Raw genomic sequence first — 20,860 nt, forward strand, 5'->3', positions numbered from 1 at the left:
GAGAGGTGAAGGGAGGCCAGTGCCGCTGGACCTTGGAGTTTGTGGAGGGAAGGAAGGTCTTCAGTCAGCCAACCAGGATTATTCGGTTTTGACTCTGTGCCTAGGCACTGTGCCATGGAGGGGATGCCCCTCGGAACAAAACCACACAGTTATCTCAGTGCTCTGCTAGGTCGTCCTTGGGCAGAGGGATTGGCCTTGGCGTGCGCGGCCCTAGAGGCCATGCTAGCAATAGGGGGACAAAGCACAGCTTCCCAGTGAAGCTGAGCTGCCCCCAGCGTGCAGGGTACTTCCAGAGGCGGTGAGTTTTCTGTCGCCGGGGATCTTGGAAGTCTTGGCTGGATGGCCACTTGAAGGGCTTTCTCCATTGGCTAAGGGTGCCCTGCTCCCCGTGCCCCTGCCTATGCTCCTACATGCAGATGTGTGACTGGGCACAGACAATAAACAGATAAGTTACATGTCTTCCCAGATGAGACTGGCCTTGCAGCAGCCCAAGGAATCCCCCTCCCCCAGCCTCCAGTGCTTTGCCAAGAGAGTTCCCGGCCCCTCTGTGCTCGAGGTCTGTGATCTGGTGATTGCCTGAAGCTCCCCCCTCCTCTGGCTTCCAGACGTGGTCAGAGCCATATGGACCCCAACACGGACAGCTCGCCCCTGCCAGGGCATGCTTTGGGAGTAGTGGGGCACCTCTCAAGTTCCAAGTATACGTACGGAGGGGGCAGGCTCAATTTGGGGCACCACAGAGCGTTCATCTTTGGGCAGTTCTCTGGTCCCTTTCTCCTCTGTCAGCAGTCAGCACAAGAGACTTTCCCAGGCCGCCTCCGAGAGTTGCTTCACTGTGGTTTTCTGGGAGAGGGCTGTGGAGGCTCCAGAGCACTCTTGCTGCTGAGGAGCTGCCAGCACCTCGATTGATGACCTACATCTCTCGATGGATTACTGAAGAACACAGACCTCTAGAAAGCCAACCATCATGGCATTGAAAGCCCCCACTTGTGTTCAGCCCAGCGGTGAGCTCTGCCTGCCAAGGATGCACAGCTGTTGGGCAGAGAGACCCGAGTCACCAAGGTAGGAGATGGCTCTGAAACACTTATATTTTTTCTCGTCTTAAGCAAAACAAAGTCAAGAATGACTCAGAAGGAACAGTCACATTTCTAAGTGGTATCAACTTTATTCAGTAAAGAGCTCTGTGGATAAATGATAGATGTCAGCATTCAGGGCTCCAAAAATGCTTGTGCAAAGAATTTTGAATGAAGGTTTGGTTTTTCATTTGGAGGCGGAAGCCTATGAGAGATTATGTACAGAAAGGGTTATTTTGTCTCCATGTTTGAAATTCAGAAACTTCAGGAAGTTACTCAAGATTCGATAAACAAAAACAGTTACACAGGGGCAGCTAGGTGGTGCAGTGGATAGACCACCTGCCCTGGAGTCAGGAGGACCTGAGTTCAAATCCAGTCTCAGACCAGATACTTGACAGTTACTAGCTGTGTGACCCTGGGCAAGTCACTTAACCCCAATTGCCTTGCAAAAACAAAACAAACCAGTTACACAGATCTGGTTCAGCTCTTTGTTGCCCAGAAGGCCCCTGACACGAGCTGTACGTCTCATTATTTTGATGAAATGACACCCCAAACTTGAATCCGCCTTCAGAGTCAGAATCCCAGTCGGGATGGCCCTGGGGCTCTCTGGTTCCATGTCTTTGGCGCTGCCTTTGGGTCTGAGCTTGGAGGCCGTGATTACATAGGTAGCTCCGGTCTCTTTAAGGCATACTTTGGCCTTCTCGACTTGGAGTGTTTTTGTGGCCAAGGCTGGATGGAAGCCTTCTGGGCGCACTGTCCCAGCCCTCTGCTTTGTAAACACAAATCAGAAAGGATTAGTGTTACCTTCTAGACATCCCCCTGGTGTTTGGTAGGGCTGATATCCACATGTTTCCTCTTTATCTCTGGGACCACTGTTCTGCATTCTATTGCAAGCCCTTGGTTTCTTTCTCTAATTTATTACCATCACATTGGTGGTTCCTAATAAATCTTCAGTTTACAATTAGAATATCCAGATAAATCCCTGCTGTCTACTAAGCAGGACCCGTACTTTGATTTCACTAGGATGGTAATATTTTTCTCCCCTAGGTAACCCAAGGGCTCAATTTTAAAAGCTAAAAATCTACTTGGATTGCTGAAAATCAGCAACCCAGGCCTTGGGTTATTGTTCTGATAGATGGTTCTTCCCTTCTCCTAGAGCATCTTCTTTAATGGGAATGTAATTATCAGTTCAGCAGCAAAAGGTAGAGGATGGTTCTAATCACTTATTTTGGAGAATGAGAAAGATGGGAGGAGACCATTTATACCAGTAGTTGAAGCTGGCTGGAACCAAGGCAAACCTCCAGATCTTTGCAGCTTTAAAGACACAAACTTCCTCTTTTCATTTAAGTGATTTTCTTTTTTCAAGAAAAAAAAATGAGTATCATTGTCTCCATCATCTGCAGTGACTATTGAGTCCCCACTGGCTGCAGAAGGCTGTTCTTTTCAATACGCATGATACATATTCAGCCTTGACATTGTGGTGGTTTGGCCGGGAACGGGGATGACTCATTTTTTTACAGAAAAAGAAAGAGGACAATGAGGATGATTTGCTCCAAATAAAAATGGCTTGAATTCAGGAGCCCGTGAGCCAGCACTGGCTTTGCCACTTACCAGTTACCAAACTCAGCTAGCATCTTCAGCCAGTCAGTAAACATTTGTTAAGCACCACCTGTGTGCCAGGCACTGTGCTAAGCACAGGATTCCCTCAGACAGCCCACCATTTAATGGGGGAGGCAATAGACAATCGGTATAGACCAAGCAAGCTCCATACAGGATAAGTAGGAAGTGACGACCAGAGGGAAGGCCCCTCAATGAAGAGGGAAGAGGGGCTAGGGAGGCTTCCTGGAGGAGGTGGGGTTTTAGTTGGAACTTAAAGGAAGCCCAGGAGGGCAGGAGGCAGAGATGAGGAAGTGCCTTCCAGGCATGGGGCCAGATGGGGAAAGTACTTGTAGCCAAAGATGGAGGGTCTTGTGGGATGAAGACATGGTAGAGAAGATGAGTCAGATAACCTGTGTTGAATACTGAGTAGTGAGGAGGAGCTGCTGTTGTCACGATCCTCATTTGTGTGTCTCATCTCCACCTGCCCACCCCTCTCACCCACCCCACCCCCCACTTCTTCTGCCTCCAGGTTCTCGCTGCTGCACCAAGCGGACCCACACCCACACCCCACCCCCATTTCTTCCTTTACTGCAGTTGCATCTTCTTTTATGGGGTATCTCCCCCAATTAGAGGGGGAGCTCCTGGTGGAGCTGACTTATTGACTGACTGACCAGGAAGTGCTTAATCAGTGCTTTTACATGTAACTGGGACTGTTTTAAGTGACATCCTGCCTCGGAGGGACCTCTTCCAGGTCATATAAGATACATGTGTATGTATGTAGGTATGTATATATATGCATATTTACATTAGCGATAAAAGTCACACCTTGGCCCTCAAAAAGGACTCTTCCTGTTGCCTTCTGATGGGTCTCAGTTCCCATGAAATTCTGATCTTAGGGATCACCAGGAAGAATTACAAAAGAGATGATTTGATCATTGTCCCCCTAACTGATTATAAGCTTTCCGATGCAATCTGAAGTAGTGGAAGCACCTGTAATGATAATGCTAGCTAAGGTTTATATAGCCCTACCTGTGTGACAGGCACTGTGCCAAGCACGTTGATCCTCATAGCAACTCTGTGAGCTAGGTGCTCTTATTATCCCCATTTTACAGCTGAGGAAACTCGGGCAAACAGGTTAAGTTACACGCTCAGAGCCACACAGCCAGAAAGGGTCTGAGGCTGGATTTGAACTCAGAGCTTCCTAACTGCAGGCCCAGCACTCTGTGCGCTCTGGTACCACCAGCTGTTCTCAGCTTATAAAACCCAGACCTCCCAGAGCACTTGATGTAACTGTCCAGGGCACTTACCATTGGAGATTTTGTGTTTTCATCATTTGTGTTGGTGCTTGGGAGGTCCTTGAGAATTTACAGTGTCTGAGCCAGACTTGGCCTTTCTCCCCCTGCCTTGTCCTGGACCTCTACTAAATGTTTGTTACTTGGTGCTGTGCACACGGCACAGATATCTGGGCTGCTGGCCACGGTGCTTCTGGAGAACCTTTTGTTAAAATTTCAGGAATCAGCAAATGATGCAGATCAGGGTCTGATGTCTTGGATTGTTGATTGTCTCAATTTAAAAGTGATAGATCAGATGTGCAGCAATGTCCTACATACTTTGTGTTTTGGAGAGCCTGTTGTTAAACATTTAGCAGCACAAGCCTAACTATAAGCTCCTTGGGGCAGGGGCTAGGTATATTTTAATGTCTTGGGTCCCTCCTGGCACCTAGTAGGCATTTAATAAATGTTGGTTGAATTGAATTATATTGTAAAACAGAAAACAGGGCTTTGCGGTCAATGTAACAGAATGATAGATTCAGAGTAAGTCGAGCTGATCACAGGATCCACCCCCCACCCTAAAAGAAGTGAGAACTACCAAAGGGAAGAAAAACTGCGTTAAAAACACGCACACGGAAGTACAAGCCAGCCAACGCAGAAGTGAGCAAAGAGCGGAGAAGTGGGCGTTAAAATATGCCGTTAGAGCAGTGGCAGTAATGAAAGTGCCAGAATCCATCCACCAATATTCTCACGCACCTTCTATAGGGACACAAGGACAGAACTGAGGCCTTGCCCTCAAAGAACGTGTGCTCGGTCCAAATGATGCAGACGCAAACTAGAAACAACCTGGACATTTCAAAAAGCGTTCTTAAGTAGATTAACCCCACAAAGTACGCAAGAATTAACACTGATCAGAAAAACATAAAAATGAGCTTGTAGAAGTTGAAAAAAATCATCACAAGAACTGAAGTTAGAATTGAAAGGTATTTTAAAGACTCAGAAGGAAGCAATTGGAAGACTGGCCAGGCTGGAGAATACAGTGGAAGACTTCACGAAATTAGTAAGACTAACGTGACTGTTATGGAGATGTTTTATGTAACTACACATGAGGGGGGTGGGGAGTGAGGAAGGGAGAGAATTTAGAACTCACAGTTTTAAAAATGAATGTTAAAAATTGTTTTTACGTGTAACTGGGGAAGAATAAAATACTGCATAAAGAAAGTTTTTGAACCTTACTAAGCCTAGCCAACAAGACTTACCGTAGGAAGGAGGGGATTGGAGCCAAGGTAGGCCAAGCTCAAGAATAAGTCCAAGAAATGGCTCAGTGATTCTTCAAAATGGGAACACAAGCAAATGCCAGCAGAAGAGCCGGAAAATGCGTGCAGGCCTTGAGATTACCAACACCCTACGCGATTTAGGAAGAGTCTGACACGTGAGCCCTCTTCTAGTCTGGGTGTGGAAGTGCTGCTTTTATGTGGTGCTGAAGTTGAGAATAAACACAGCTTTAAAAACGAAACCTTTGGGCTTTCATCCTGGGTAACACCCCCATTGATCAGCCTAATTCACACTCACGTTTGCTTGTGTTTGCTCTTACACAGTAACTGGCCAGGCCACACTCACCAGGTCTAACTCGTTCACTCTGTTCACATCTCTCAACCACTTTTTTACCAGGGCATCCCTAGACTGACCAGCACAGCAACACCAAGTCCTTCCTACTACAAGCAGTGCATTCCAGTGCTGCTCTGACCTGGGTAGGTCAAACCTCTCTGAGACAGAGGATAATAACACCTGGGGCACCTCCCTTGTCGGGCTGAGGCAAAGCTCACCTAAGATGATGTGCACAGAGTGCTTTGTAAACCTTAAATTGCCATATAAATGTTAGTTGTGATAAATAGTCACATAATGAGACCTTAGGGTGGGCAAAGGATGGAGAGCAATTATTCATCTCACCGACAGCAGGTTCTGCAGTTCCTTGTCAGGGTGACCGAGATAAATGAAGGGGAAAAGGGAGAAAAACAAGTTGGGGAAGAGAGGAAGAATGTAGGTAGGGTAATCTTTTTTTTTTAATTTTTTATTTATTTCATTAAATATCCATTTGATATTGGTTATTCGTGTGATGTCATGAAAAACATATTTCCTTATTAGCCAAGTTGCAAAAGAAAACACAAAATAAAACAAAAATAAAGTTAAAAAGGGTGTGCTTCGATCTGCATTCGTAGTTCGACAGCTCCCACTCTGGAGGTGGGCAGCATTTTTCATCCTGAGTCCTTTGGACTTGTCTCGGATCATGGTCTTGGTCAGAGTAGATACGTCTTTCACAGTTGATCATCCTTGTGATATTGCTGTTACTGTGCATTGTGTACTGTTCTGGTTCTGCTCACTCCACATCTCATCAGTTCATATTAAACTTCCCATGTTTTTCTGAAACCGTTCTGCTCATCATGTCTTATAGCATGTCAGTATTCCATCACAGTCATATACTCCAACTTGTTCAGCCATTCCCCAATTGATGGCCATTGCCTGCATTTGCAGTTCTTTGCCACCACAAAAAGAGCTGCTGTGAATATTTTTATACAGACAGATCCTTTTCCCTTTTCTTTGATCTTTTTGGGATATAGACCTAGCGGTGGTATTGTTGGGTCAGACAGTATCCAGAGTTTTATAGCCTTTTAGTCGTAGTTCCAAATTATCTCCTGAATGGTTAGACTAGTTCGTAACACCTCCAGCAGTGCGTTAGTGTCCCAGTTTTTCCATGTTCTCTGCAGCATTTGTCATTTTCTTTTTCTGTCATGTTAGCCCAGTCTGATGGATGTGAGGTGGTATCTCAAAGTTATTTTAATTTGAATGTCTCTGATCGGTAATGATTTAGAGCATTTTTTCGTATGACTACTGGTAGCTTTGATTTCTTCTTCTGAAAACTGCCTGTTTGTATCCTTTGGCCATTTATGAAATGGAGAATGACTTATTTTTATAAATTTGGCTCAGTTCCCTGTATAGTTGAGAAATGAGGCCTTTGTCAGAGAAACTTGATGTAAACATTTCCCCTCAGTTTCTTGTTTTCCTTCTAATTTTGGCTGCATTAGTTTTGTTTGTGCAAAAGCTTTTAATTTCATGCAATCAAAATTATCTCTTTTACTTCCAGTAATCTCTTCTTTCTCTTGTTTGGTCATAAACCCTTTCCTTATCCATGGATACTTCTCTCTTCTGCCCTAATTTACTTAATGACGTCAACCTTTACGTCTAAATCATTTATCTGTCTTGACTTTGCTTTGGTGTACGGTGTGAGATGTTGGCCTGTGCCAGGTTTCTGCCAAACTGCTTTTTGGTTTTCCCAACAGTTTTTGTCAAATTATGAGTTCTTGTCCCAAAAGTTTGGGTCTTTGGGTTCATCAAACACTATATTACTATGGTTATTTACCATTGTGTATTATGTACCTAATTTATTCCACTGATCCACCACTCTATTTCTCAACCAGTACCAGACTGTTTTGATGATTACCGCTATGTGATACAGTTAGAAATCTGGAACTGCAAGGCTGCCTTCCTTAACTTTTTTTTCATTTCTTCTTCCACATGAATCTTGTTACTATTTTTTCTAGCTCTATAAAATAATTCTTTGGTAGTTTGAGTGGTATGGTACTGAATAGGTCAATTAATTTAGGTAGAACTGTCATTTTTATTATACATGAACAATTTATATTTCTGTAATTGTTTAGATTTGTCTTTATTTGTGTGAAAAGTTTTTTATAATTGTGTTCATATAATCCCTACATTTGTCTTGGCAGGTAAGCTCCCAAATATTTTATACTGCCTGCAGTGATTTTAAGTATAATTTCTCTTTCTACACTCTCGCTGCTGGGTTTTTTTTTAGTAGTATATAGAAATGCTGATGATTTATGTGGATCTGTTTATATTCTGCAGCTTTGCTGAAGTTATTAGTTGTTTTGACTAGTTTGGTAGCTAGGTGTCACAGTGGATAGACTGCTGGGCCTGGAGTCAAGAAGGCCTGAATTCAAATTCAGCCTCAGACACTTACTAGCAGTGCAACCCTGGGCAAGTCACTTAACCTTGTTTGCTTCAGTTTCCTGAAGAAGGAAATGCAAACCACTCTAGTATCTTTGCCAAGAAAAGACCAAGATGGGGTCATGAAGAGTCAGACGCAATTTTAAAAAGACTAAACAAAGTTGATTCACTAGGGTTCTCTAAGTATATGATCGTGCCATCTGCAAGGAATGAGAGTTTTGTTTCCTCGTGGCCTATTTTCATTCTTCCAGTTTCCTTCTCTTGTGTCGTTGCTGTAGCATTTCTAGCACAGTGCTGAATACTGGCGGTGACTGGGGACATTCTCGCTACGAATAATGCCTGCTCTTGGTTTCAGATTGATAGTACTTAGCGTGTTAAGACAAGCTCCACTGATTCCTGCGCTTTCTGGTGTATTCAATAGGAACGGATGCTGTAGTTTGTCAAGGGCCTTTTCTGTATCTATGGACAGAATCATATGATTTTTGTTACTGATACTGTCAGTGATTCTGATAGTTTTCCGAATACTGAAAGAGCCCTGCATTCCTGGTAGAAATCCCACCTGGTCATAGTGTGCGATCTCTGTGACGGTTTGCTGTAACCTCCTTCCTAGTGCTTTACTGGGAAGTTTTGCATCGATATTCATTAAGAAAATCGATCTATAGTTTTCTTTCTCTGCTTTGCTCTTGCTAGGTTAGGTATCAAAACCATATCGTGTCAGAAAAGGAACTTAGTATTACCAATTTTTTAAATAGTTTATATAATATTGGTATTAACTGTTCCTTGAATGTTTGGTAGAATTGACTTATAAATCCATCTGGTCATGGGGATTTTTTCTTAAGGAACTCACCTATGGCTTGTTCAATTTCTTTTTCTAAAAAAAAAGATAGGATTATTTAAGTATTCAATTTCCTCTTCAGATTTCTTCATATTAGTGCATTCACTCTTTTCATTTTTTATAGTAATAATTTGGTTTTCTTCTTAATTTTTTAAACCAAATGAACCAAGAATTTATCTATTTTATTGTTGGCTTGTTTTTCGTCTTTTGTCTTTTTTTCCACAAAACCAGCTCCTAGTTTTATTTATTAGTTCAATGGTTTATTTTTTTTTTTTACTTTCAGTTTTATTAATCTCTCCTTCGATTTTCAGGATTTCCATCTTGGTGTTTAATTGGGGATTTTTGATTTGTTCTTTTTTTAGTTTTTTTTAGTTGTATGCCAAATAATTGATCTGCTCTTTCTCTATTTTATTGATGTACAGTTAGAGGTATAAATTTTTCCCTAATCACTGCTTTGGCTTCATCCCACAAATTTTGGGATGTTGTCTCATTGTTGTCCTCTTTAATGAAATTATTGATTGTTTCTATGATTTATTTGTTCTTTGACCCATTTGTTCTTTACAATTAGATTAATTTTCAATTAACTTTTAATCTACGGTCATTTTTTGTAGAGGTACCAGGTATAACTGAGAAAGAAGTATAATCTTTTCTATTCTCATTCAGTTTTCTACAGAAGTCTATCATATCTAACTTTTCAAAGATTCTGTTCATCTCCTTGACTTCTTACTTGTTTTATGGTTAGATTTATCTAGCTCTGAAAGGGGAAAGTTCAGGTCTACCACTAGTATAGGTTTACTGTCTTGTCTCCTCCTGTAATTCATTTCATTTAACTTTTCCTTTAAGAGTCTGGATACTATGTCATTTGATACATATATGTTTAGCAATACTATTACTTCATTGTTTTTGGTCCTTTTAGCAAGATATAGTTTCCCTGCTTATCCCTTCTAATTAGATCTGGTTTTGTTTTTGCTTTGTCTGAGATCATGTTTGCTACCCCTGCCTTTTTTACTTCAGCTGAAGCATAATAGATTCTGCTCCAGCCCCCTTATTTTAACTCTTTGTGTGTCTCTCTGTTTCGAGAGTGTTTCTTGTTAAAAAATGTGTTGTTGGGGGTAGGTAGGTGATGCAGTAGATAGAGCTCTGGCCTTGGAGTCAGGAGGACCTGAGTTCAAATCTGTCCTCAGACACTTAACACTTACTAGCTGTGTGACCCTGGGCAAGTTACTTACCCCCAATTGCCTCACCAAAAAAGCAAAAGCAAAAAAAAACAAAAACAAAAAAAATTGTTGGATTTTGGTTTCTAATTCATTCTGCTGTCCACTTCTATTTTATAGGTGAGTTTGTCCCATTCACATTCACAGTTATGATTACTAACTGTGCATTTCCCTCCATCCTATTTTCTTCTGTTTATCTTTCTCTCTCTTTTTGTCTTGTCCCTCCTCTGAAATATGTTTTGCTTCTGACTACTGCCTTCTTTTATCTATCTTGTCTTTTTTCACCCCCCCCCACCCTTCTTTTATCCCCTTCCCCTCCTACTTCTTTGTTGGAGAGTTCCATTACTAATTGAGTGTGTGTGTGTGTGTGTGTGTGTGTGTGTGTGTGTGTATAAATATATATATTTTTTTTTCTTCTCTTTGAACCAATTTAAATGGGTGACTTTCAAGCATTACCAGCCCCCTCCACTTTCTCCTCTGCTATAAAAGCTCTTGTTTGCATGCCTCTTTTAGGTGAGATGATTTTCCCCACGCTGCCTTTCCCTCTTTTCCCAGTGTTTCCCTCTTTCCATCATCCCGACATGTTGTACTCGCTTCTGCCCCCTCTTTCCACGTCTAACCCTGCTACCTGCCCTAATGATGATAAAGGCCTCAGAAGACCTGTATCGTCTCCTCATACAGAAAGGCGGACAGTCGCCCTTGTTGGGTCCCTTACGGTTGCTCTGTCTTGCTTAGGTTTTGATGCTTCTGCTCAGTCTTGTATCCGAAGGTCAGATTTTCTGTTCAGCGCTGCTCTTGTCATCGTGGTTGTTCATCCCTTGTTCTCAAAGAGGACTGAGGTCTTTTCGGCAGGAATGCTTGAAAACCCTCTATTTCATTAAATATCCATTTTTCCCTTGAGGGTAGATTTTTGGGGACATCATTTTTTTAATTGTAATCGCAGCTCTTTCGCCTTCTGGAATACCATATTCCTAGCCCTCTGCTCCTTTAAGGTGGTAAATGCTGAATCTGGTGTGATCCTGCCTGTGACTCCATGGTATTTAGTGGTTTCTTTCTGGCTGCTTGAAATATTTTCTCTTTTACCTGAGAGCTCTAGAATTGGCATGCCTGAGAGTCTTCATTCTGGGATCTCTTTCAGGAGGTGATTGGTGGATTCTTTCAGTTTCTCTTTTACCCTTTGGTTCTAGGATACCACGGCAGGTTCCTCACTCCTCAGTCTCCCTCCGGGGTCTTCTGCCTCCCCAGTGTCTCCTGCATCTGACCCCTTCTTGCCCCACACACAGTTACCTCGGTTCAGACCCTCAGAGCCACTCAGCTGGGTCTTCGTAAACAGCTTCCCGATGACGTCTCCGTGCCTCGCGTGTCGCCGTGCTCCAGGCCATCTTCCGCATGCAGGCCTGCCTGGAGGACTCCCCTACCCAGCAGTACCCAGTAGCTCCTTGGGGCCTCCAGGAGAAGACGGAAGCTCCTCCCCAGCCTGGCCCAGGCCTGTTCTTTCCACCTCCCTCTCTTTCCATGCTCTTCCTTCCAGGCAAACTGGCCTCCCTGTTCCTCACGCTCTGTCTCCCATCTCCAGGCCATTGCACTGTCCCCTCCCTCCTCACTTCCTCCGTGTAGGGTCCTCCCGTCTTTGGGATACAGCTCAGGTGTCATTTCACATGAAGCCTGTGCTGATCTCCCCCAGCTAGGCCCCACTCATCCTCCAAAACTGAACCGGTGTTCAACTTTGTACTTCATCTATTTATATTTATCTGTGTGCTGTTGTCTCCCCCATTAGAAGGCGAGTTCTTTGTGGAGCAGGACTTGTTTCATTCTTTGTTCTTATATCCCCGGTGCCTAGCACACAGTAGGTACCTAATCAGTGTGTGTTGATTGATTGACTCCTGGATCTACTTTCAGTTTCCATTGGCCTTGCACTGGCCACCTCTGTCTCTTCTCAGTGGTATTAGTGCAGGCCCCGACCCTTACCTTAGCATTCCATTTAATGTTTAAAAAACAAACCAATGCCGTCTGGCAGGGAGTGTGAAATGGTGGCCCTCATTGTGGAGAGCCGCGTTAGAATCCGGGAATCCAGGTAGCCCTTTGCTCTGCGCCTCTGAAGGCACTGTAGACATTCTCTTTTCAAATGCCCCTTGTCATTATTACGAGCTGGACAGATGTGAGTATCTCACTGCCCATGGGAGAACAGAAAAGGAAGTCTGCGTGTGAAGTGGTGGTTCTGATGTTGTCCCCCTAGGCTGTATCCCCTTTGGAATCCTCTCTTCTTGTGTTTAGCTAGTGAGTACTTCCTTTCTCTTCTTCCTTTTTAAAATGACCACGATCATGACCCCTTTACATCCTCCCCTGTGAAAGAAAGCCCTCCCTCTTAACAAATAAAACTGATCACACAACCAGACTCACGCATTGGCCTTGTTGGAACAAGCATGTCCCATTCTGCACCTCTAGCCCCCACCCCTCTGCCCAGCCATTGCAGACACACTTCCTCACTGGTCTTCTGCCCTTGGTATGGCTTGTGTTGATTGACCGCAGGCCCCATGTCCCTCAGTCATTTAACTGGATAAGGTTTGTCCTGAGTGTGGTGCTTGTATCAGTGGTTCCTCTTCCACTCACACGGGCATTTTTGGGTCACGTGGAAGCTGTCCTTTTCATCATTTCTTTTGGCACAGCAGCATACCATCACCCACAGGGGCCCCGGTCTGGCCATTTCCCAACTGTTGGACACGCCTGTGTCTCCAGTTCTCATGCAGAGAGCCGGGAGGTCAGGGAGGCCAGGTGCTCTCTTCTCAGTCATCTCTCATAACCAGTGCTCATGTTTTCTCTTGTTTTCTTTGTGCTTTCAGGAGAAAAGCCAGAGACTCTGCCCCTTCTCTTTCCTTGTGGAACCCTCAAAGGAGAAACACTTCCCAAGATGCTCAGACAAAAAGGTCTCTAGAGCTGGTTGTTGGGAGCGCCGCGCTGTCTGCCCTTGTCTGGGACTTCTGTCACATTGTAGCCCCATGAGAGAAACAGGCAGCCCTTCAAAATGGCAGGCCTCAGATGCCCAGAGGTGGGAGCTGGAAGGGTCTCTCACGGTGGCTGAGAGCCCAGTCTCCTGGACTTTGGGGCCAGAGGCTGATACATTTCTGCATAGCAGGATTGTTACTGAGCTCACAGAAGAACTCCACTGGGCCTCAGCCACTTTGAGCAATGTTAGAATTTAATAGTCATGACAAGTGCTTGCATTTCTGTAGTGCAGTAGCTTGCACAGCACTTTGTATTACCTCCTTTGATCCCCACAGCCCTGAGAGCTAGGTGGTGTTATTACCCCCATTTTACAGATGAGGAAGCTTGAGGCAGACAGCAGGGGGGTTTCTTGATCAAGGTCATACAGCCAATAAGTGTCTGAAGCTGGATTTGAACGCAGGTCTTCCCGACTCCAGACCCGGGGCTCTGTCCACTATGCTACCAGCTGCCCCTTTTTCGTTTGCTTTAAACCCAAGATGTGCCCTTCCTTTGGGTCCTTTCCCCAGGTCCTTAGGGCAGCTTTGTTCCTCTCTGTGGAAATGAATTGATGTGAATGATCACAAAGATTGGGGTAGGGAGTGAGTGTTCTTAGAAAGTCCACTTTCTGGGCTGTTCATTTTCCATCCTAAGCTTGTGTTTGAATTCATGATGGCCTGTATAGAAACTGTCAAAGCAGCCAATCTCTGACCTTTTGTCTTTGTGTCAACATGCCCAGCACACAGAGGCACTATAGAAAATTTCATTCCCCTCCCTTTTTGCCTCTGGAAGAAGACCCAGCACCTTCCATCATGCTGCTCAGCAGATGGAATCGCTTATTCCAGGCAGCTCAGTGCAGAGCAGCAGGCCCTCGCTGGGGGGGAGCGATGGTGAAATGGTGTCTGGAGGGGCCCCGTCGCAGCTCTCAGGGTCCCCGTGCTTTTGTCTGCTTTTCATCCTTTAAGGTATCCCATTGGAAAGCATCACTGTTTACCAGAAGATTCAGCATCCTGGCATACGGGACTCCCTGAAGAACTACTTCTCCTCACAGGTACGTTGGGTTTCTGAGGAGGCCTCTAAGAGCCTCCATCCTAACCCGGGCCTGCCCACCACCCCTTGACCTTCCCTCTGGCTTGGCGCCACATTGGAGGTTGGACTCCCCGGGGGCTCACTGTGTCTGGGTCACTCTAGCACCATTGAGCTGGGAATGTTCTGCCTCCATGTGGACTTTGTAGGAGGCCAGCGGCACCCTGGGCAGCTTTGGTGTTCACCGTCTTTGTGACATGCACCACACAGTGTTTGTCACCACCTCGGGGGCCTTGGGGCCCAGAGTGGAGTCATGCCAGGATCTTTTATGGTGGAAGAGACCTCACAGGCCCTCCGCCTCAAAGCCAGGAAAAGGGCCTGCGGGAAATCCAGAGGTGGCCACCCCACCCCCAAACTGTGTTTCTTTTGTGCCTGCTTGTGTCTGGGGATGGCGTTTCCCCTGAGAGTCTGAGCGTGTCCCCAGCGCCCAGCGCCCAGTGGGGTCGCGTAGGTGCTTGCAGCAAAGGCGATTTCCTTGATCTCTTCCTAGTGCCTCTGGAGGAGTAGGGGCCGAGCGGGCATCGTCGCACCCCTGCACACCTTCCCATGCCCTTGGGGGGCTCTTAGCCACACCTCTCCATGAGCACACCGCCTGAGGCGGCCAAGACCTTGTCGTGGAGCCCAGCACCTCGGCTAGTCCTCGCCCTTGCGGGGCAGGCCTCCATACACACCTGCCCTCGGGCATCCCTGGGGGTGTGCCCCGGCCTACTTCTGCCCACTAGGTATCTTTCCATGGCCCTCTGGCGTTCCCTGATCCATAGCCAGAGAGCTGGTAAGGAAGGGATAGACGCCTTGAGATCCCCAGTAGAAAGGAGTCTCACAGGCGTACCCCTGTCTGACGTGCTGGTGCCAGGTTTTTTGTCTTTGTGTCATTCCCATGGTGCCTGGTACATAGTAGGCTCTTAATCAATAAAGGCTTATTGAACAGAATGGAAAATAATTAGGCCCACGGACATCGCATGCTGAGGGACTGAGGCCGGGGGCTACCTGTCCAGGTGCATGTTCTTCACCTACTTTGTTCTGCCAAGGTGGCCAGTTAAGCCGATTTCTCCCAAATTCAGTTCAATAAACAGGCGCCTACTGTGTGCCAGGCACTGTGTGACTATACGTTTTATTGAGTTGGCTTTATACAAGGAATTTTTTCCTGGAATTCCTTGGGAAATGTATGTTTTTTTTTTCAAATCCCAAGAACAAATGAGGAATAAATATTGTGGTTCTCCTGAATTAGAGGTTAGCAGTCAACACAGAGACTTGACTGGTATGAAGGAATCCACTGAAAACAAGTCACAAAGAAGAGCAGGAACCCCTGGCCCGTGGGTCAAAGGTTGTGCTTTCCGGGAGCACACCAATGCTTGTGACTACGTAAGTGAAGGTTTGTGGCCCTGTATGCTGTTAACATTGAGTAATATTCTTGCAAAAAAATCTAAATAAGTTTGTATACATAGCATACTTTATGTGAATCCCGTGCGCAGCATTCCAAAAAATAATGAACTGTGGAAGCAACTAAGTCCTCAAATTGGCAACTTCAACATGGAGTTAACCTTGTTAGAAGATCTGTATGTCACATTGTTCAGACACTGCCCAGTACTGTTTGCTGGCATTTCTTGTTTATTAATCAGTTATGTAGATGTCCTTAGTAATGAGTAAAGGAAGACAAAGGAAACCAGCTAGCTCATTGCTGTGCATGTTTTGAATCATTGGTACCATATATTGTTTGTAAAACTAAACCAGGCATTCATGGGTTATAGATATTTTACAAAAAACTTCTGCAGTTTTTAGTATAACCTATCACAGAAAGATGGTTCACTATTATTATGGTCACTTATTTTAAAAACACATAAATAAAATGTTATGAAAAATACAGGATAGCGTGATTTCAGGAATCCTCTTGCCTGAATCTCTGTCAAGAATTTAGAAATGCTGCTCTGCAGTGTTCCAGGGCTCAGTGGCCCTCGTCCACTGTCATCTCCAGATGGCAGGTTTGGGGTGGCCATACACATCTGGGAAAGATCACCGGCGGTCAGGAATTGTTCTTTCACCTTCCTGCCAGGCAGGGTACCTCCCAGGGCTCTGGCGCGGCCCGCCGTTGAGCCCCCAACCATTTATGCCTGCCTTGACGTGGGTATTCAGACAGTTGTTGAACAAAGTTACTTCCGTGGCTGTTTCTGTCACAAACCTGGCACTGTCACAATGCACTCGTGGCAGACAGGCGCCTTTAAGCCTGCGCTTTCTTCTCCTGGGCCGAGGGCAGCTTTCTTTTGTAGCCATCCAGCAGCAGTAAGTGAGATCTAGCCTTCTGTCCGTCTCCCAGTCAGTCAGATATGTGGCTGAAGCTTCTGCACTTCTCAGAAGCCCGTCTGGCGGCCTGTTGAGTTCTGCTGTCCTGTCTTCAAGCGTGTCTGCACTGTGTGGTTAGGCCACTTGCATCAACGTTTTATAGAAACCGGATGGGGGCAGGCACACGGGCAGCCACCGCTGCCGTCATCTCGGGGGACAACAGTGTCATCGTCTGCCGTTCCGTTGGCATAGTCACTTCCCGGAACAGCCTGGTGCGGCCGCCAGCGAGGCTGAGGCCGTTGCTGCTTGCTCCTGGCCCCGCTGCCCGGGCCCTCCCCTGCCGTCCCTCCAGCTCACATGCACATGCCCTCGGGGCCTGGAGCTCAGCATGGCCTCCAGCCTATTGCAACGCTGAAACTTCTTGAAGAAATGGCAGCAGGCTCAGCATTTCTGCTTCTGTCCAGTCTCTGACTTTTGGAAGTCAGTGGCTTATTGAAATGGTTCACCTTTGAGCTGCTAGAATTATACATGGTGCCTGGATTTTTATTTTCTCCTTAAAATCTCCCATTAGATAGTTTCCTCTAACCAGCTGGTGAGCTTATTACACATAGAGCCCACTGGAAAGGTCTTCTACATTCATGAGCTATTACTGTGATTTTTTAAGACAGAGTCCATTTCTTTTGTGGGAGCCTGGCTCTTTAAGAGCCTCCATGATTGAAGGATGCTGAATGGTGTTAGGCTCAGCCTCCTTCCAAAAGTAGCTGTGACCGTCATCATTCCTTGTGCCGACGTCCGTGGCAGCACTGACTACGTGTCTGGCCCACGTGCTGGGAATCCGGTAAAGCTTGTGAGATTGCGCTGACCTCACCAGGACTGGGGAAGTGTCTCCTGCCTATGGGCCAGAGACGTGGACTTGTCTTCTCTTTCTCTACAGGGCGTTCCAGCCAGTGTCACCTTCTTCAGTCCTTCTGGGCTCACACATGGCCTCAGCTACATTCAGGAGTTATCTGGCGACAGCTTTGACCAGATTAAGGTAAAGTAGCCAATGCCCACTGTAGTTTTATTCAAACCTCGATCCATCCTCTTGGTGTTAAGTGGTTCAGTGGGATCCCCTAAAAGCTTAGTGCTAGAAGGGCCCTGAGAGGCCCTGAGTTGGGCCTCTCGTTCTCCACCCAGAATCCCAGAGCCTCTCAACACCAGGGACTTGTCCAGGCCTTCCCCGACCCCGTGCCTCGTGCTCCTCCTGGCAACGATGTGGTGTGACTTTGTATTTACTAATCCACCCCCTTGAAGCCAGGCACTGTTTGGCTCTCTCTTTGCACCCCAGGGACATCCGAGGCCTCGGTGCCCCAGCCCAACCGGGCGTGGTGTGCAGGGGTGCCTGCGCTGGGGGCTCTTGGTTGGGCAGGAGGGTGCTGTGTTCAATATTCAGTCGGCCCACTGGCCTTTTCTGAGGGAACTGCCTCCTCTGTCTCCATAGTGTCGCTGTGCCCAGCTAGTGCCCCAGGGTCCTTGCATCTACAGAGGGTAGGCCGGGGGCTTGCAGAATGGGCACCTGCAGGGAAGCAGCCCGGGAGGGTGGGCAAGGTGCCCTTGGTGCCAGTGTTCAGGCTTCATCCAGGCTGCCGCAAATTGTTCCAGAGGGATTCCGGAGGACACAGGAATAAGTTGCCCAGCCACAGAAAGGGAGAAAGCTGTGGTTCTGAAAGGCTGTTGAGGGGAAACCGGGGTGAAGTGAGTAATTCTCTGAGCATCTGATGCACCGTAGACTCGCCAGGCTGTTGCTGTGTTTCTCGTTGGTGCACAGAGAGAGATCCCACAGGCACCAGGCTGGGAGCTGGCGAGCTTGACAGGCACAGCACGGCTCCCGAGTTTAAGCTGAGACCAAGGGAGCAAAGTTAACCTTAGTAAGACCCCAAAGATGTGTCCTTTCCCATGATTCCTGCGGAGCCACTGCCCTGTGTGACTACAGGTGGGAGCCGCTCCCAGCAGGTAGGGGTAGGCCCATGTGGAGGCAGGTGGGAGGCAGGTTCGTCCAGAGGGCGTGTAGAGAGCAGCTTCACCGAGGCCTGACCCCAGATCCCTTTGGGGGCTGGGCTCCCAGAGGGGGAGGGGGAGGCAGGTGCTCCCCATTCTGGAGGTTTACAAAGCTTTGCAGCCTCTACATGATGGAAGGACTCACCCCACAGGGGAAGAAGCTAAGGGACTCACCTACAGTGACCTAGCAAGGCAGAGTCAGGATTCGAATCGAGGTCTCTGACCCTAGGCCAGCCCTTTTCCCCTTGTGCCCACTGCCCTCCTATGACCAGGAGCACCTTGGCAAGGTGGACCAGGCAGTGAGGGGATGGGCCACACCTCCAGGCAAGGTTGAGGGCGAGTCATCCAATTTGAGCTGACATGCCACCAAAAGCTAGGCCCTGTTCAGAGAAGGCAGAGTCAGTGACCCCGAGTTCAAATCCCAGCCCACTGCTTATTACCTCGTGGCCTTGGGGAAAGGAAAACAGACAGGAATGAAGTGAGCATTTATATAGTGCCTGCTGTATGCCAGGCACTTGATCCTCACACCCACCATTGGAGGTCAGGGCTGTTGTTATCCCCCTACTACAGATGAGGAAACTGAAGGAGACAGGTGAAGTGACTTGTCCAGGGTCACTTAGCTCATGTCTGAGGCAGGATTTGAACTCGGGTGTCCCTGGCTTGAGGCCCAGCACTCTATCCCTTCTGCCACATAGCTGTAGTCCCTTAATCCCCACCACACCCGTTCCTCAGTCCCCTCCTATGTAAAATGAAGGATTGGGCCAGATGGCCCATATGGTCCCCAGCACCCCAGGTCTGTGATCCTGTGAATGGCCACCCCAATGGCTTTGGGGCTGCTTCTCCTTCCCAGCAGGGTCTGGGCAGGCTGCTTCTCTGCTGCCTGCCTCAGTCTCCCCACCTGTAAAAGGGGGAACGACCACAGCCCCTCCTCCTCAGGTTTTTGTGAGGATCGAATGAGATGATTTCAGATGAGTGCTTTGCCCGGTGCTGGGCACACAGGCACTTAATAAATGCTTATTCCCTTCCATTAACGAGTGAGAGACTTGTATCAGGTCAGTGACTGGCCCAGGGTCACTCAGCTGGGAAATATGCATGCTGGGCCTTGAACCCAGCTCTTTCTGCTTCCAGGCCTGGCTGGCCCTGCGGTGTGCCACAATCCCACTTTCTAAAAGGGTCGGTGTCACCCGCAGATGGTTCACGAGTAGAGTCACCATGCTTTAGGAGACCAGGCCGTGCATCTGCCTCTTTACACTTTGCCTTCATTTCCATCCCACAAGCATTCATTAAGCACCTACTGTATGCCAACCCCTGTACCAGGCACTAGGGATTCAAAGAAATGAGGCTGTCCCTGCCCTTAGGAAACTTACATTCTGCGGGAATTTAAGGCCGGTTTTTGTCATTTCAGTTTGCAGCCATAGGTCCAACCACAGCCCGAGCCATGGCCAGCGCCGGAATCCCTGTGAGCTGCACGGCAGAGAGGCCCTGCCCCCACGACTTGGCCGCAGGCCTGCAGAAAGTGCTTCGGCCAGAGAGCCTGTCCTGCTCCGGGGCAGCTTAGTCCCCATCCACATTCGGCTCTGTCCCAGGCCAGCTCGAGGGGGACAGGTGGGCTCGGTCAGCACCCTCCCTCCAGCAGCCGGGAGCTGGGGGTGGTGTGTCAGGCAGCGAGAGGAGGAAGGGCTCGCGGCATCTTCTCATTTTCACCGCCTAGCTCAGGAATGAGCTGCATTGCTTCTGCCTCACTCTGAATTCGAGGGGCAGGGAAAAGGGACATGTGCATGAAATTCAGTAAATACCTCGTTGGAATACAGTATCAGCAAACATGTATTAATCCCCATCGTGTGTGCCAGGCATGGTGCAAGGTGCCAGCGATAGAGAGAGACAGTCTTAAGAATGAACTGCACAGTGCCTGGCATGCAGTCGGTGCTCAATAAATGCCTGTTGACTTGCTGAAACAATTTCTGTTTTCAAAGAGTGCCCATCTGTTATGTGTGGCATGATTTGAGCCTGTAAACGCCCTCTTCGCTTGACACACATGGGCTTCGTTGTCGTACTTCGGGACCTTGTGAGTATGTGTCTTGACCTGAGTTTTTATGTGCAAAGGAAGCGTCCGGGATGGAAAGTCCCCCCATCCACCTAGATTAGAAACCCCCGTGTAGCGTACAGCCTCCCAGAGCTGCCTGGGGAGAGAGAATATGAGTGGGCGTGGAGGCCCACTGGGGTTACAGATCCTGTTCCACAGGCGAGGAGAGGGTCAGCGAAGCCGTCTGATTCTCCAAGACAGGCAACAGAGCGCCAGGGCATCAGCGCTGGCCCGGAGCAGCTACGTCCTTGCCTGGGCTCTCCCTTTGGGGGCCAGGTCCAGACGGCGCCACCATTTTTGACAGTCTTGGCCTGAGGGTTGGCATAGATTGATCAGTTAGTAGCAGTCATGTGGGCTCAGGAAGCTCTGAGACCAGCTAGTCGGCC

The 20,860-nt window shown here is 47.4% G+C and overlaps 1 protein-coding gene across 6 annotated transcripts in view; it reads left to right on the forward strand.

Moving 5' to 3' along the window:
- Positions 1 to 20,349, forward strand: part of UROS (uroporphyrinogen III synthase) — a 40,799-nt gene extending 20,450 nt beyond the window's left edge. For all 6 annotated transcript variants that reach the window (XM_020973657.2, XM_020973656.2, XM_078150693.1 and 3 more), the window contains 4 exons: positions 12,853 to 12,936; positions 13,957 to 14,042; positions 17,289 to 17,387; positions 19,797 to 20,349. In XM_020973657.2, coding sequence (XP_020829316.1) covers positions 12,853 to 12,936; positions 13,957 to 14,042; positions 17,289 to 17,387; positions 19,797 to 19,949 — 422 coding nt within the window. In that variant the 3' untranslated portion in view covers positions 19,950 to 20,349. The remainder of the gene's footprint in view (positions 1 to 12,852; positions 12,937 to 13,956; positions 14,043 to 17,288; positions 17,388 to 19,796) is intronic.
- The last annotated feature ends 511 nt before the right edge of the window (positions 20,350 to 20,860 follow it).

The sequence above is a fragment of the Phascolarctos cinereus genome, unplaced genomic scaffold (genome assembly GCF_003287225.1).
Source record: "Phascolarctos cinereus isolate Bilbo 61053 unplaced genomic scaffold, phaCin_HiC Scaffold_3;HRSCAF=262, whole genome shotgun sequence".
NCBI lineage: Eukaryota > Metazoa > Chordata > Mammalia > Diprotodontia > Phascolarctidae > Phascolarctos > Phascolarctos cinereus.